Here is a 15,291-nt window from a genome sequence, read left to right on the forward strand (position 1 = left end):
GACAATAACACCTGCAATGAGCATTGCAAAAGCTACAGCAATTTTCCAAAATGTGAAAAGAATACAAGTTGAAAAGAAAGGAGTCACTTTGATGAACTGTCCCTTGCTATTTAGGTCAGTAAAAAGAAGTGTTAGATATTTACATCAAAATGTTGTTTTATTAACAAACCAAATATATACACAATACTAATACACACATCTAGTCTTTTCTTTGCTCACTCGTGTAAACTCAAAACCCACAAGGCAATGGGAAAAGCTGCCCTTCAACTCAAGGACGACTAAAGCCGAACATTATTCTTAATTACTTCTTGACACAAAGCGAGTCCCCTCCCCCAGCCTTGACTCAGAAAACAACAGGGAAATTGAGAATGTCAAAACCAGTTCCTCTGCACAAAACTTCAGCATTTAGATTCTTGTAATGAAGGAGCGTAATGCATTAAAACACTGAATTATTAAGAGCTTGGGTTTCCAATTTCATTTCAAACCAAATTCTTAATATTAATGAAATTCAGAGGCTTCCTGTGAAACCAAGAGTCGGGAAATCCAAGGGAGGCTGCTTATTAAACTGGTTGGACTCAGATAATTAGAGTGAATGTTCAAGGGAAATTTGGGAGTTTTTTTCATCCGTTTTTCTTGTCTTTCAAGATTTCTGTTTTAGCTTAGTGGCTACGGTATTTGTGACCAACACAGCTGCTTCTGGAAAGGGTGTGATGGTGTTTAATTGTAATTATTAGTACTGTACTTGGTTAGTCTGGCTTGAAGACTGACTTACATTTATATGCTGTAATTCAAAGTCTGTGTAAGAAAAGTGTGTATTGCCATGGAGACTTGTTAGTTACATAATTCCTTGTTTTGTGTTGCAGTGGGGTTCTATTTTTATTTATCTGATCAACCAATGGATAACATGATTTTGGGCTTTGATCATTTGGGGTCAGTAGTTCACACAGAAATTGCCAGTACAGAAACACATGAACAGCCCTGCTTATAATTCAGGCAGGAATGGTTGTGTGTGAAGTACAGTGTGTAAACTTATGCGCCTGGGGGTGAAAAAATATCAATATTCTTTTTTTTTCTAAATAAAATAATTAAAAAATAAAAAGAGGTATTTGTATGTAGAGACAATTATTCTTAATGGGACCTCAAATATGTTTTTGTGCTATTTAAGGGACTGACTCATTCTCTGACTCATAACAAACACTTCTTCAGGCATTGCAATCGATATTAAAAACAAAGCCCAAAATCATCAAAAAAAGGATCCACATTATTATTTTTTATTAAGCAACTATACAGTAAAGTGATATTATGCTTAAAAACAAACTTCAGTTCTCATCCCTCTTGGTGGAAGATGACAGTATTCCATGAACCCGAAGGTGACTCATATGGCCAAAATGAGAACTGCACACTCGCTGGCAGGTTGAGCAGGTGTTGTAACTTATTACAGTGATAAAAAGATAATAAATGTAACATTGTAACCTTGGAACATCACAGGCAGAAGGACTCTGCTATTATTTCAGCATAAGCATAGTTCTGAAGAACCAGTTATCTGGTCCCTATTGAGAAACCAAGAGTGAGTTTAGAAAGATTAGGGCTATGTGGGCAATTAAGCCTGCTTTAGCTCAGTGATGCAAGACTTGATTAAATGTTTGCTTTGAATCATGTTTGACTAAAAGCCTACAGCTAATACTAGGCTACAAATTTTAATGCCACATTAAAAACTGAAAAATGTATATTACAATGACCTATGATCCAAGCTGATGCATCATGTAAAGAACAACTCTGCCCAATATTATGAAAGAACTGTTGAAATGTATACAGTTTTGCACAGAAGGAGAGAGTACTTCAGTTCACCAAGGTGAAATACCTTTGATTTCTTCCAGACAGCCTTTGATAATATCTGTTCAGGAGAATATTATACAGATTTTCATCTCTTTGAATTTCTTTTTTTTTTAACCTAAAGCAACCCCGAACACAGGAAAATGTAATTAGTACGTTTTTTCTTCAAAACATTGCCCATAATATATTGACTATCTCAATCAGAAACGTGAGCTGAAATGATTAATACAAGATCTGCAGCAAAATCAATTTTCTGAGGCAGAAAGAAATGTCCCTTTGAATACCTCTGAAGCGTGGTTTTAATTAAAAAAAAACCACAATTTTACAAAATTTCATGTTTTCGTGACCCTCACGTCCTTACATAATCTGCTCCACTTCTTTAGAGATAGAGATTTTCTTAATTCCTCCCAACATGGCCATGCAAAATGGCCCTACAGCCTGCCTGTCAGAAACCAATTGACAGGGCCAATAATGCAATCAAAGCTTGCTGTAGGGCAACTGGACCAGAATTATTCTACAAAATCAATCAATGACCTAAGTGTCAAGGAAACCTTGTAAGGCAAGCTCCACCAGGAGAGGCATAGAGAGGGCAAGAAAACAAAGATCCCTGCAACAGAGATGTATAAGAGCAAGAAAAGCTGCGGGCAGCAATAGTAGGGTGCTGTTAAAGGGTCAGCCTTTTTCTTAATTAACTAATCACTGAGTTCACAGCAACACTTCACTAAGTACTAGGAGCTCAGGGGGCATGATGTCTGCCTCCGTGGGGCTCCACCTCATGTCTGTGACAAATAAAGCTCTCCCATTCACAGACCCCATGTAGTGTGTGATGGGAATGTACCGGTCATGTAATTAAAATACAAATGTAATGGCAATGTAATTAAGCTTCCACCTCTCCCACTGAGAGGAGGTTTTCTAGACGAAAAAGGAGGTAGTGTGACAATTCATTACCTATAGCCTAACTGCAAATGATTCTGAAAAATAATAAGAAACATGGGGATTCGAAGAGAACACGTCTTTAAAGATGACTGAAACCTGCCGGACAAGAAAACAAATGGAGGCAAACAAGATTAATGGTAGGTTTCATTACAGGTGACCCTGAAACAAGTCTAACAACTTCTGGAGCGGTATGGTAATGTACAGTATGTCATCAGCTCCATACTATAGTTTAACATCTTTTAGGTTTCTAGTCACATATTTACAGACATTTTTATCAGGGACAGACCATTAATGTGATGTTATCAGCTCAATACCAAGTGATGAATTGGTACCTAATCTAGAATTTACATCTATCTCATTCTGTTGATGCCAAGCACTGTAATAAACTTTTCTGCTAAAGACTTGGCATTAATTTAAACATTCCTCAGACTGTTCAAGTAGAATCTGATGATGAGGTCCACAAAGGAAAAATAATTCTAAAAACGGCAAGCGTACAGCTTTTTAACATTTCACGATAAGTAAGTGCCACTTAGACTTGTTATATTAAGATGTATAATGAAGATTTACATTGAGGCTGCTGACATTTTTAAAATGTATTGAGATTTATTTAGAGTTTTCTTAAGAAGTCCTAGCACAGTAACTGATCTTTCTTTTGGCATGTGGAAAAAGCACCAATGCAAACATTTCAATCACAGACAAGTCTACATGTAGCCTATCAGCTTGATAACTCAAGAACCACCACTGACAGCTAAAAAAGGATAGAAAGAACAGTTCAATCCCATCTGAAACAAACTCAGCATGCTTGGACCAGTCATCAAAACCCACTCTGTCAGCTAAATCAATCACTTGGATTACTCGAGAAAAAAGATTGTTCAGAACAGGGTAATTAAATGAGCACCAAATATACTGTACTGTATATATATATATGTGTGTTTTTATGGAGGTTTATACAGTATGTCACACTGGCAAAAGAAAACAATAATTTGGTGGGTAAAAGCAGATCAAATTCAGATTTATGAACTTGCATCCATTATTTTAACAATAAAAATACAATATCTTAAGTCCAATTTCTAAAAGCAGAAGCCTTCTAAAGTTTCCGATATAAAGTTAGGAATCCAGTAATGTTGCCTTTCATCTTATTTTAGGTATGTATTGTGTTAATGAACACAGCTGAAAAAAAAACACCTGAATTTAACTGAAAATGCACATTTCTACTCTTTTCTATTGCTTATCATTTTCATGATAGGCTATAACAGGTTACATCACATGGTAATTCATTAATTACACATAAAAGTGGAGTTAATCTTTTTGTTTCTTGCAAGGCATAAATAAGCAGTTTTTTTTCGTTTTTTTTTCTTTCCACTTGTCTCTTAATTGTTGGTTATGGTTGACACAACATAATAACATGACACTGTTCTTGAAGGTTGGCTGATCTCTACTGAACAAAAGAAACTCAAGGTATAATTTTAAGTGACATTGGTCACAAACCTTTAAACTTGCTCTTTATTGCATTACGATGTATCAGTAAAGGATCAGAGCCAAGTCAGCCCAAAGATTTAGGCAATTGTTCTTCAGTGTGCTTCAGAAATACAGCAGATCACCAACTATTGTAGTGTCTGACAATTTAAAATCATCAAATTACTATTTTTTTGCTTTTACTGAAAACCCCCTAGATTTGCACTATATTTACTGAAGCAATACAAGTTATGTACCTTACTTAAGGGTAAACCAGCAGCATATCACCTAGGTTTAGAATACACAACCTATGGTTTTAGGGTCTAGGTGGAGGCCTATCCACTACACCACACTCCTATTTCTCACACTTAAAATTAATTTTCTTTGACTTAATACAGTTAGGTTTCATAATCCTGAAAATCAAAACAATGCCCTGAAGCACAAATGATAAATTCACAAACTACTGAGAGGAATATGCTCAATAACACTTGAAGGATGGTACTACTTTTAAGCTTGGAACTGTATATACTGTACTGTAATGTATTTTGTCTTAATAATACACTTCATCAGAGTTCTCTCATTTGTAAACTGCAAGAGTTTAGAGTATTAACAGAAAAACTAAACTCCTACATGTATATTTAATATACTGTGAGGTCAAAGGCTCTGCAACTAATAACATAATACTAAAACAACTAAATAATGCAAGAGTTAAAGAAGCGAGGATACAGATTATGACATATGGAATAGCTATAAAAATAAAGTGCCATTAAAGGTTTTTACTGACTCTCTAGAGCTTCTAATCTGGTAAAAGAAACATCATAATGAATTAAGTTAATCTATACACTTTTGTGACAGAGGTGGAAATTAATTTAAAACAGATTATATGATCTGAGATCAATCTGTGTTTATTAGGTCAGAGCTTTTAGTCTCTTAGGCCATTAACTAAAACAACTCTGGAGATGCATACACAAGTACACATGCAACTAAATACATTACAAGAGCTGAACAATTAACCACCGTGCATAATAAATAACACAGTCCAAGTGCTTAAACTACATAATATTCACTTTTCCCAGCTGTTTCCAATTGCTTGTTTTCTTTTTCAGACATGCCCTTGCTTTGCTCCAGAAATCATTTTCAAGTGTCAAACCATCATATTGTCTTAGAATTTTTTTTATGCTGGCAATTATTGAACATGTAGGCTGACACATTATGCAACAGATTTTGATTTCAAGTTTTTTTGAAGTATAATCTTAATATATTTATATATATATTTAAAGAACACTGCTTTGCAGCATATTTGCAAATGCCCACTCTGTCAGGTGTAACTGTTACTACAATAGGTTGTACAAATTAAGAATAATGGGGTTTGTAACAGAAGTGTGAGCTGAATTTGCTTTATGCCGAGAGGTGTAAAAAATGGCCACCTCCTGGAAATTTGTGGGGCAGTGCCCTTGGAAAAAAAGTGCAGTGGTTGATTATACTTAAGGAAACAATGGCTGTAAAGTCATTGAACTGCAACATTGGACAAAAGGGACCCATTACTTATCCACCTTTGTCTGGATGTGAGAACAGTTGTAAGACAAGGATGGATTTGCAGTTAGTTTTTTTTTTTTATTTCAATACATTAACAAAAGCAACACGACAACTGTTTTGTCTTCCTATGGTTGGTTTCCATTACACTCCTTTGGTGGTCTGAAACTGCCATTACTACAGATGTTAGTAATGGTGTTACTACCATATTAGGACAAGCGAAAACAGCATTTGGAGAGATAGTTAAGACATGCTGTCCCACACAGCAAAAGAAATGTTTGATTAAGGGTTCAAAATAAATCCAGTTACAGAAAATACACAATCATTATCAGAGAATCTTTGCAACAGTTATACCCCACAGCAGCATGAGTTATTAAAAGTTCATCTTTGCTCTTCTGACTGAAGAAAGTTAATGATCAAAAATCTCAGAAGGTAGTAATAGCATTTTTTAGGTAATACTGTATAACCTAAACTGTTAAATATATACTTTTCCATTTTATATAAAAACGTTTTCAGATGTTCTTCTCTCTTAAAAAACTCTCTCTTAATAAAGCTATACAGTAGCCATAGTTGAATGCATTAAGTTATGCATTCAATCCCACTCTTAAACTGTATCAATGAGCTGCTCATCTTGATGGGAACTTTGGCAAGCCAGATCCTAGACAGGAAGCCAGTCCATCCCCAGGGGAAAACAATCTATTTACCATATAAAGAAAATCATTATAGGACTATGTATATACAGTACTAATTATAGGAAAGTTATGACCAGCCTTTAAATATAGGGGAATGCAATTAAGCACTAATGAAAAGTCTTTTTGTCGATTGTCCTATAGGTTAGGCAGCTGGAATAAGTCACAGTGTAAGAAACATGTCATTAACTATACATAATGCAAAAACACTTTGATAATATGTTATGACTCCCTTCTTGTTGTTAGATTCACTTCTAGCATTTGTAATTTAAGTAAAGGATTCCCATATAAGAAGTCTTGCCCTCTATTTCGGGATTAGTTTCCATAATTGGATTGCTGTCACTGTTCACTAGCAGTGGGATTTGGTGCCTAGGTAGAGGTAGGCATTGTTAAGAGTTCTGTTTCTTCTGCTTAGCCAACTCTATTCTTGCTATTGATTCCTGCTGCCTGTGCAAATTGAAGATTTTTTTAAAACAGTTGCAAGAATAACATCCATTTTAAAAAAGGCTACCTTACTGCCTCAATAAAAAAAAAACATTGATAAAGACATCATAAAAATGGTGGATCAGATTTAATAGCACATCATATACAGTATAAGAGTAATTAAACACCACTGAGTTCAAAGTAAAGCTCTCGTCTAGTTGAGTCTAAGAGTTTTTGCTTTTGTATCCATGGAAATACAGTAAGATTTCCTAACAAAAAGCTGCTGCCCTTTAACTACAAAACAATGCAAATTGCAAATATATCAAACAATACACCCAAATTTTGTGTTTAAGGATGAAGAGATGCCCCTTTAGACTATTAATTAATTATCATGAAAATAACTCGGATAGACAACTATTTTAACTTCACTGAAATTACGACTTAATAATAATAATTACTTATTATTATTATTAATAATTTCTTCTGTTCAAAGAAAGCTTTTTATTATATTTTTTGTTGATTATAAAATACCTAAGACAAAATAAATGACTTAAATTTAATAAATTAAATTACTTATGTTTGTTCAGGGCTTTGTAATTCATACTTCAGTTAATAAATGGAAGCCCTCTTCATCCCATGCTGCTATGCACCTTAATTAGGGCATAAAATACCCTAATTATAAATAAAATGTAAAATAACAAATATATTTGTAAAGTACACAGCAAATTCCATTTTCATGTATTTTGTCTTTCCCCTTTATTATGAACTCAAGACTGCTTGCTGTGAAGAAACAGTTAATATCGCCCAGAAAATGTTATTTAATTAAAGTTAACAAGCAACAGAGACTATCAATTATAATTAAAAGCTGCAGTTAAAATAAAAAAAATATATAAATTACAGCTTTTCTTCCACAGATGTCACAGTACAAAAGACCTTTCTTGTGAGAATGCATGCAAATGAAATACAGGATAGTAACAAACATCTGCCAGATTACGAATGGATTCTAAACGCAGGGATATTTGAGCCAGGAGACTTATTTTAATAATCCCTACAAGAAATGTAGTGCTGAAAAAGCAGTATAACTCGTACTATGTAAAACAATTAATTCCAATATGTTTTGAGATTCATACAGTATTATCATTCATTTACTGTATATCACTCACTTAAAACAGTAATCACGAGAGGTGTTTCAAACAAGACAAATTGTTTAAAATGTCATCCATTCTTAGTGAAAGACAGCCCTCTTCACTTTTGGTGAAAACAGACTCCTGTGGTTTGCTGGTAGTATGCTGCAAGACTCTCAGTAAGAGAAGTAGCACTTCTCCAGTTGATGCTACCTATGCTTCAGGGCACTGAAATATTGGCTGCACATCAAAAAATGTACAATTCTTACAGGTAAGAATGTGGGAAGAGAAAATATAGACTGGTTTTCATTCTCTCCTTGAAAAGCAAAAGATGTTGTCATACAGCTTAAACATTTTACAGTTCAAAATTTGGGTGGGTATGTAATAATCACATTAATAAGTATAAATTAAAATATAGAGATATTTATCTTTTGAATGAACATTACTTATTTTCATTGCACTTTTAATTAGTGTTGAATAGTCATGCACCGTTAAATATGTTCTGCTCATTCCATCCAAGAAACCACCTCTATGGCATGCTGGATAACCTGTTAAATTTTTGCTCTATTAATAGTAAAATATCTCTGTTAAATAAGCTGTACGCTTAACAAAATAAATTTGTTAGGAATGGTAGTTATGGCTCTGGAAATGTGTCAGGTGAGGGTCTCCTGTTGTATCCCTGTGTAAAGTACAGTACTTTAAACATGTAAACATACACCTGTGACTGCACTCCTCAAACCTACAGTACATTCAGTACATTAAAATCCTCATGCTCACCTACAAGGCTTTACATGGCTTGGCACCTCAATACCTGTCTGAACTTTTATCGCCCTACTCCCCACCTCGCAACCTCCGCTCTTCAAATTCTGCCCTCCTTACTGTCCCCCAAGCCCGTCTACATTGTATGGGCGACAGGGCCTTCTCCTGCTATGCCCCCAAGCTCTGGAACTCTTTGCCCAAGGATATTAGAGAGTCACCTTCTCTAAACTCCTTCAAATCCAGACTCAAAACCCTCCTTTTCAGAAAAGCCTTTACTTAACTGGTTCCATTCTTCACCCCTCTGCTCTTCTTAATACCATCTTCCACGGTCTCCTCTATTGTTATTGTTGTATTGTTGTAATTATAATTGTGTCCTGTCTTGTGAAATTTTCTTATTTATTGTTGTAGTCTTCTTATTTATTGTTATTGTCATCCTGTAAAGCGCTTTGAGAAGCCACCTTTAAAGGCGCTATATAAAATAAAGTTTATTATTATTATTATTATTACATTCTGGAACACCATTTGTAAAAAAAAAATTTTTGATAGGTGCAAATGATCCTTTTAATGGTATCAAACCAACCAAAAGGACTTACAGACAGCTACGCCTCATTTTATGTTGTGTAGAAACAGTACAATGAGTAACAGTATAATATAAAGTGGTATTGTATGTACTGTATAATGCCAAGTATCACAAAGATAGAAATATTGAAAAGTAGTGGATAAGAAAAGTGAATTTAGAGTTGAAAAATGATAAATAAATCGAGGTGTCTACCTTTGCTGATGTCCTGGTACTCCAACCACAGTTGCCTCTGGGCTTGTCTATTTGGGTACCAGATATTACAGGATTCTTCAAATCCGTACACAGCCTCTTGGATGAAGTGATTCCCAAACTCCTTCAGAATAGCCACAAAATCACTTCTGAGTGTCGCACCATCCAGGGAGTGGACTGCAGAGCTGAATGCTACAAGGAAACAAACAACTTGCATTTAACAATCTCAAGCATACATAAATCTGTCAAATTTGTAGCACCTAATTTTTATAGGCAATATCAAAACTTATCTTGTGTGTCAATATGTCATGGTGACATGGAATGCCTTCATTGTAAACTGCCTGTCCTGATAATATATTTTATTATAGGTTTAAAATGTTTTTATAGTTGATTTGAAGTGTTTAATTAAACCATAAAACAACACAGAACAGAAGCAAAATTAATTCTAAATACTAACAAAACCATTATGTCAAATTCATTTTATATCACTTCTAAGAAGTGTTGCTCATGCCATTTTCCATAATAATCCCTTACACTTACAGCATATAATGCTTTTATGGACACTCCACTCAAAACCCTTCAAATGTGACAGGGACTCCACCAGCAATATGTAGTCCCAACCTGGATGATGTGATGGCTGCCAAAGTGTGCCAGTACGCTCACCACACACCAGCTATCAATGGGGAGAAGTATTTAATTGACACATAAATGTAATATATGTTTGCTATCGATATCTATATTAAAGAATACTAATACTGTCACCTGAAAACTCTAAATAACTACTGGTCTTGTCAGTACAAAACTGTGGAAGTAATGGCAAATTGCTATAAACTACTGAGGTTTATAATAAAAGTCTGGAAGGACCCCAATTTCTACTAATCACTAGGAAATAAATATGGGCTAGTAGACCATCATTTCCACTGTTTGCCCTGTCTATTATTCCCATTGTCACTGCCAACACAGCAACTCTCCAGTTATTATAGTGGTTTCTGACTGCTTCATCCATAGGCCAGGCAGTATTCTCTGAAACCAAGCCATTTCATATCAATAAATGCTCAAACCAAATATATCAATAAATGCAGTTTCTTAATTATAATTACATTACTGATGGTGGTCTGTGTCTTGTGAATTTAAAACACTTGTAAAATTGGTTTAGAACTACAAAATAAATCTTTTCATGCTGTACTTCAAGATTCTTCTCTTGTTTACAACTTCACATTGTGTTTTTATTTTCGTTCTCCCTTTGGGAAAATGTGGTATGTCCTTCATTGCGTTAAACATTCCAATTATAATTTTATGGCAAGAGATAGCTAATTACACATCATGACCTACTCCTACACAGCAGGCATGCAGTGTGAAGAGAAAATACAGCATAATGAAACAATACTGGAAAACAGGGAACAGAAACAAGGCAGTCAAGACACTCATTAAGAAAGACGAAGCTACAAGATCTGATGCTAAATCAGTAAAAATGAAACGTTAAATAGACAAGCTGGGTTTTAGAGCACTACAGAAGCTAATGGAAGAGAGAAAATAGATTTTAAAAAGCGAGCAAAGATATTTTTTTAGACGGAGCTCTAAGTGAAGTAGAATAAAATAAGAGTAGAAAGGACATATCAACTTGATCAGCACCTCTGCGTTCCCATATGCATTTCCATCATGCTCCTCAGAAGGTTGTTTTAATGTAGCTAAGGATTTTGAGGATCAATAAGGATCAATTAGTGAATCCTGCAAACATAATATCCATTACCTTGTTCAATTTTATTTTATTATTTCCATATCTTTGAGGGAAAAAAATAATCCTCCGGCAATATGCTGACTGATAGAACCAACACTGAGATTGTTCTTGAGATCAATGCTTTGGAAAACAAACAAAACAATATTAAACACAAAAAAAAACATGATGAGTAAAAGACAGGTCTAGATACTGAAACAGCCTACACTGCAACTGTGTGACAGAGCCCAGAGAGCTGATATTCCCTTAGTAACCAGATAAGTAATTGGTTGCAGAGCCATCACAACACAAAACCTTTAAGGGATGATCTTACAGTGCGAAACTGTCATGGCAGGGCCTGTCAAATACAGGAGGTTTGGTTTTAGTGAGATATTAAGCCACATGAAGTTGACAGCTTATTAAACCAAAGTAAGTGGCTATACCAAATCAGGGCCGAGTGATGGAAACACAGTCCGCCAACGACGGGCCCCAGGCTAGGTCACATGACCAAACTTCATTTTGCTCCCAAAACATGCGGCTCAACTCGAACATTAATGATGGTTTAAACTAACACTACAGCTACTGTAGCTCACCTAAGCAAGAGGAATAGGGGAAGAGTGGGAAGAGTTCCTTAACTTCCAAGGAAAACTTGGGCCTGTGTTAATCCCTTAAGAGCAAACAAGACAAGTTTGAGTGTGCAGTGCTTACCTTGCGAGAGAGCCCACTGATTGAGTTTTACGTGGTACAAAATGGATCTTAGCCTCCACTGCTGAACCAGGGGGTAGCCTGACACTTCACTGTAATTGACCATACCTACAGAAAAAAAAGCAGTCAGATGTTAAATGTTTATTTGCCTGTTCTGGCTGAAAGTCATAGGAAGGTGAAAAACAAAACTGTTTGCAAACTGGGTTTTTGATGTTTTAACAAAAGATGCATAACAGAAATGGGATTAATGTTTATGGTGCAAGAGAACAAAAACATACGAAAAATGGCCCATTGGTAACTGATTTTGTTCAACAGTACCATTAACATCAATAATCAGCAGTGCAATTCTCACTAATGTGGGATATTTAACTTGATCTTGGAGAAGGTCTGCAAATGCATAGTATCTACTATGGTAGATAAAAAAAGCACTACACAATGTGCATGATGCAGTGGCATCACCATACAAAACTGGAGAATAATACAGTCCTGATGGACTAGTTTGTACATGTGTGAGTTGAAAGAGATCATTAATGATAAACTTTTTCATTATAGAGTAATATTTTAATAAAATATGGTGGCGCATGTATCACACCAACAACAAATTGCATTCATTCATCATCCTAAAATTTCCTGGCAGACTAGCAATTGCACTATTGTCCTTCTGGATATGTGGTATGTTTATACCCTCAAAACCACCATATGTATTATCTGATAAAGCCATACATCATCACATCTCCTATGGTAACTGTCAGAAATATGAACTATGATTAGAAACACTGTAGATTACGACATGTATCTCCATATAGGAGGAAAGGATCTGTTCCGAAATAGCCAAATTTAGCAGATGGTACTCACATGAGAACAGAAGAATAACTTTTTATTACATAAAAATTCAGAAAATAGCTACGGTTGAATGCACCAGTTATAAAACACTCATAATGACACAGAAACCTTGAGCATCATTGCCACATAATGTACCACAGTTACTGTATACACTAAGAGAAACAAATAATAGATAAAGGATTAACAGACATGCCATGGACAAATAATAATGTGATAATCTGTCATACATTCTCTGCTGCTTAACACATTGAGCTCTTTTGACTGCAGCACATTTTAACACTTAATTAATGGATTTAATTGCATTAGCAAGGCAAACAGCTAAGGAAGTACAGTATATCTAGACCATATGCTTAGATGCTGTTAAACCTACATCATATGACCGAATCAAGCTCATTTTTCCAAGTCTCTACAGTTTCTTTTTTTTATCTGGCGTTTTCATGCTACTGATCTTCCTGGAGGTCTACAGAGTAAACAGGAAAAGAAAACCAAAATGCAGATAGAACATATATTATCAAGGTTATTATTGGAACTCAACAAATATCTCAATCTGTCTTAACAACAGTATCTTTCTGTACTGTAATGTAAAAAGTATCCAAAGACTTGACAAATGAATGCAATAAAAAATCTAGTTTTCTATTACATTATTCATGACCACTGTATGCTTATTTATTTCAAATTTTATTCACAAGGAAAGATAAACTCTTGAGATCTCATCTTCATTTGAATTGTCCTGAGGGAAATGAACAAGTGCTTTCATACAGGTTTCAATTCACAGATAGAAACATCTGTAAAGAAGTAATTAAATATGAATAAAATTTTTCACAGCATCAAATGCTATCATATGTGACACTTACACTGAAAATAATGTGATCCAATCTTCAAGCATATTCTTACCTAAAAACTTCATTTCCCTAACAAATAACCTCTTTGAAAAAATCTTACTTCAGTTTCTAATATATTTATAACCAATACAAATCTAATTTGTACACTGAGTGCATTCTACACAACCAAAATAGACAACTTCTATATTTGTATATCTACATCAGATTAAACATTTAAAATACTTTATTTTGCTAATAATCTTCTAATAACTGCTGTACTAAATGAATTTCCAAGATATTATCCTCACTGTCACCACTAATTACTGTATATTACATCAATTTCCCTTTGGGATCAATAAAGTCTTGTCTATCTGTATGGTATACATTATACATTTTATGTATTTACTGTATACAATTTTATGTTTTTGTTCTTCAAATCATGTAAAAAAAGACCCAAACCAAAAAATAAGAGGGAAATGTTTCTCACAACATACATTTTAAAGTATACTGCAAATACCAATAAGATTTTTCTGATAAACATGCTTTGAAAGGCATTTTGAAATGAAAAAATCTTGAAAGTATTACACTAGTCATTTACACATCTTAATTTATAAAAACATGTAATACTCAAAGCACACCCTTGACACCACAAGAAAACAAATTTACTTTTTTTCTGTTGTTTTTTTACATTAGGCTAGGGAAGAACACATACTGTACCAGCAGCATTACTGTACAATTCTGTAGTTGAAGTTGCAGGTTATTTAAGTAATTATTTACAGTTATTTGTAGGTGAAGGTCAATTTTGACTGCCACTCAGTGTTTATAGAAATAACTACTGTACTCTAGACAGATAATACTCTCCTATGGTGATGTTTTCTAAGAGTGCAAATTCTGAATCAGAAGACATAAGCTTGTCTTGCCCCAATGGACTTTTGTGTTCTCATTGGCTGACAGAATGATTAATAAGCTGCCACTTCACACTGCGAACACCAGTACAGTGTCTCCAGCCATCTCTAAGCAACTACAAGGTACACAAAGCAACATATTTTACTAGGGATAAGAAAGGGGTTTGCAACAGCAGGTCACAAATAACCCTCCTCGGACCTCCTGCTGTTCCCCATCCTTCAGCGATGACCTGCCTGACCACGACTGCCATGTTCAAGATCACTAGGTACTGTATGAAGACCTCAATAAGCCTTTATTTTCAGAGGCAATATCTAGACCTTGGTGTTTGCTACTGTAGGTGCCAAACTTTGGTATGATTTAGAAACCTGACAATTTTACTGATTACAAATGCAGATCATTGATATAAATTACAAAGAACAGTGGTTCTAATGCAGATCCCTGTGGTACTAATTACATCATCCCAATTGGAGAACTGACCCCTTATCTGTACTCTCCTTCTTCTACGTATTAAAGTGTTCACTAGCCAAAAACATACATTTCTTTGAAACTAAGAACCTGGAATTTGAAAATGACAAACTATCAAAAGCCTCCTGAACATCTAAATATGCCACACCATATGCTCTGATTGTAACAAATTATTCCTGTCTAAATCTAACAGGAAAGTTAAACAAGACTTACTTTTTCTATAACCATGCAATTCCCCTGAATCTTATTTCCATACAGTTTATTCTCCAGTTTAGTTCTGATTATTGTTTCCATAGCTTTACATGTAATCATGTAA

General features: G+C 34.8%; 1 protein-coding gene across 5 annotated transcripts in view; it reads right to left on the reverse strand.

Moving 5' to 3' along the window:
- astn1 (astrotactin 1) overlaps positions 1-15,291 on the reverse strand; it is a 257,440-nt gene that overhangs the window by 71,289 nt on the left and 170,860 nt on the right. For all 5 annotated transcript variants that reach the window (XM_088598148.1, XM_088598147.1, XM_088598145.1 and 2 more), the window contains 2 exons: positions 11,944-12,048; positions 9,525-9,713 (listed from right to left, as the gene is read on the reverse strand). In XM_088598148.1, coding sequence (XP_088454274.1) covers positions 9,525-9,713; positions 11,944-12,048 — 294 coding nt within the window. The remainder of the gene's footprint in view (positions 1-9,524; positions 9,714-11,943; positions 12,049-15,291) is intronic.

The sequence above is a fragment of the Lepisosteus platostomus genome, chromosome 11 (assembly GCF_059453375.1).
Source record: "Lepisosteus platostomus isolate fLepPlt1 chromosome 11, fLepPlt1.hap1, whole genome shotgun sequence".
In the NCBI taxonomy this organism is placed as follows: Eukaryota; Metazoa; Chordata; class Actinopteri; order Semionotiformes; family Lepisosteidae; genus Lepisosteus; species Lepisosteus platostomus.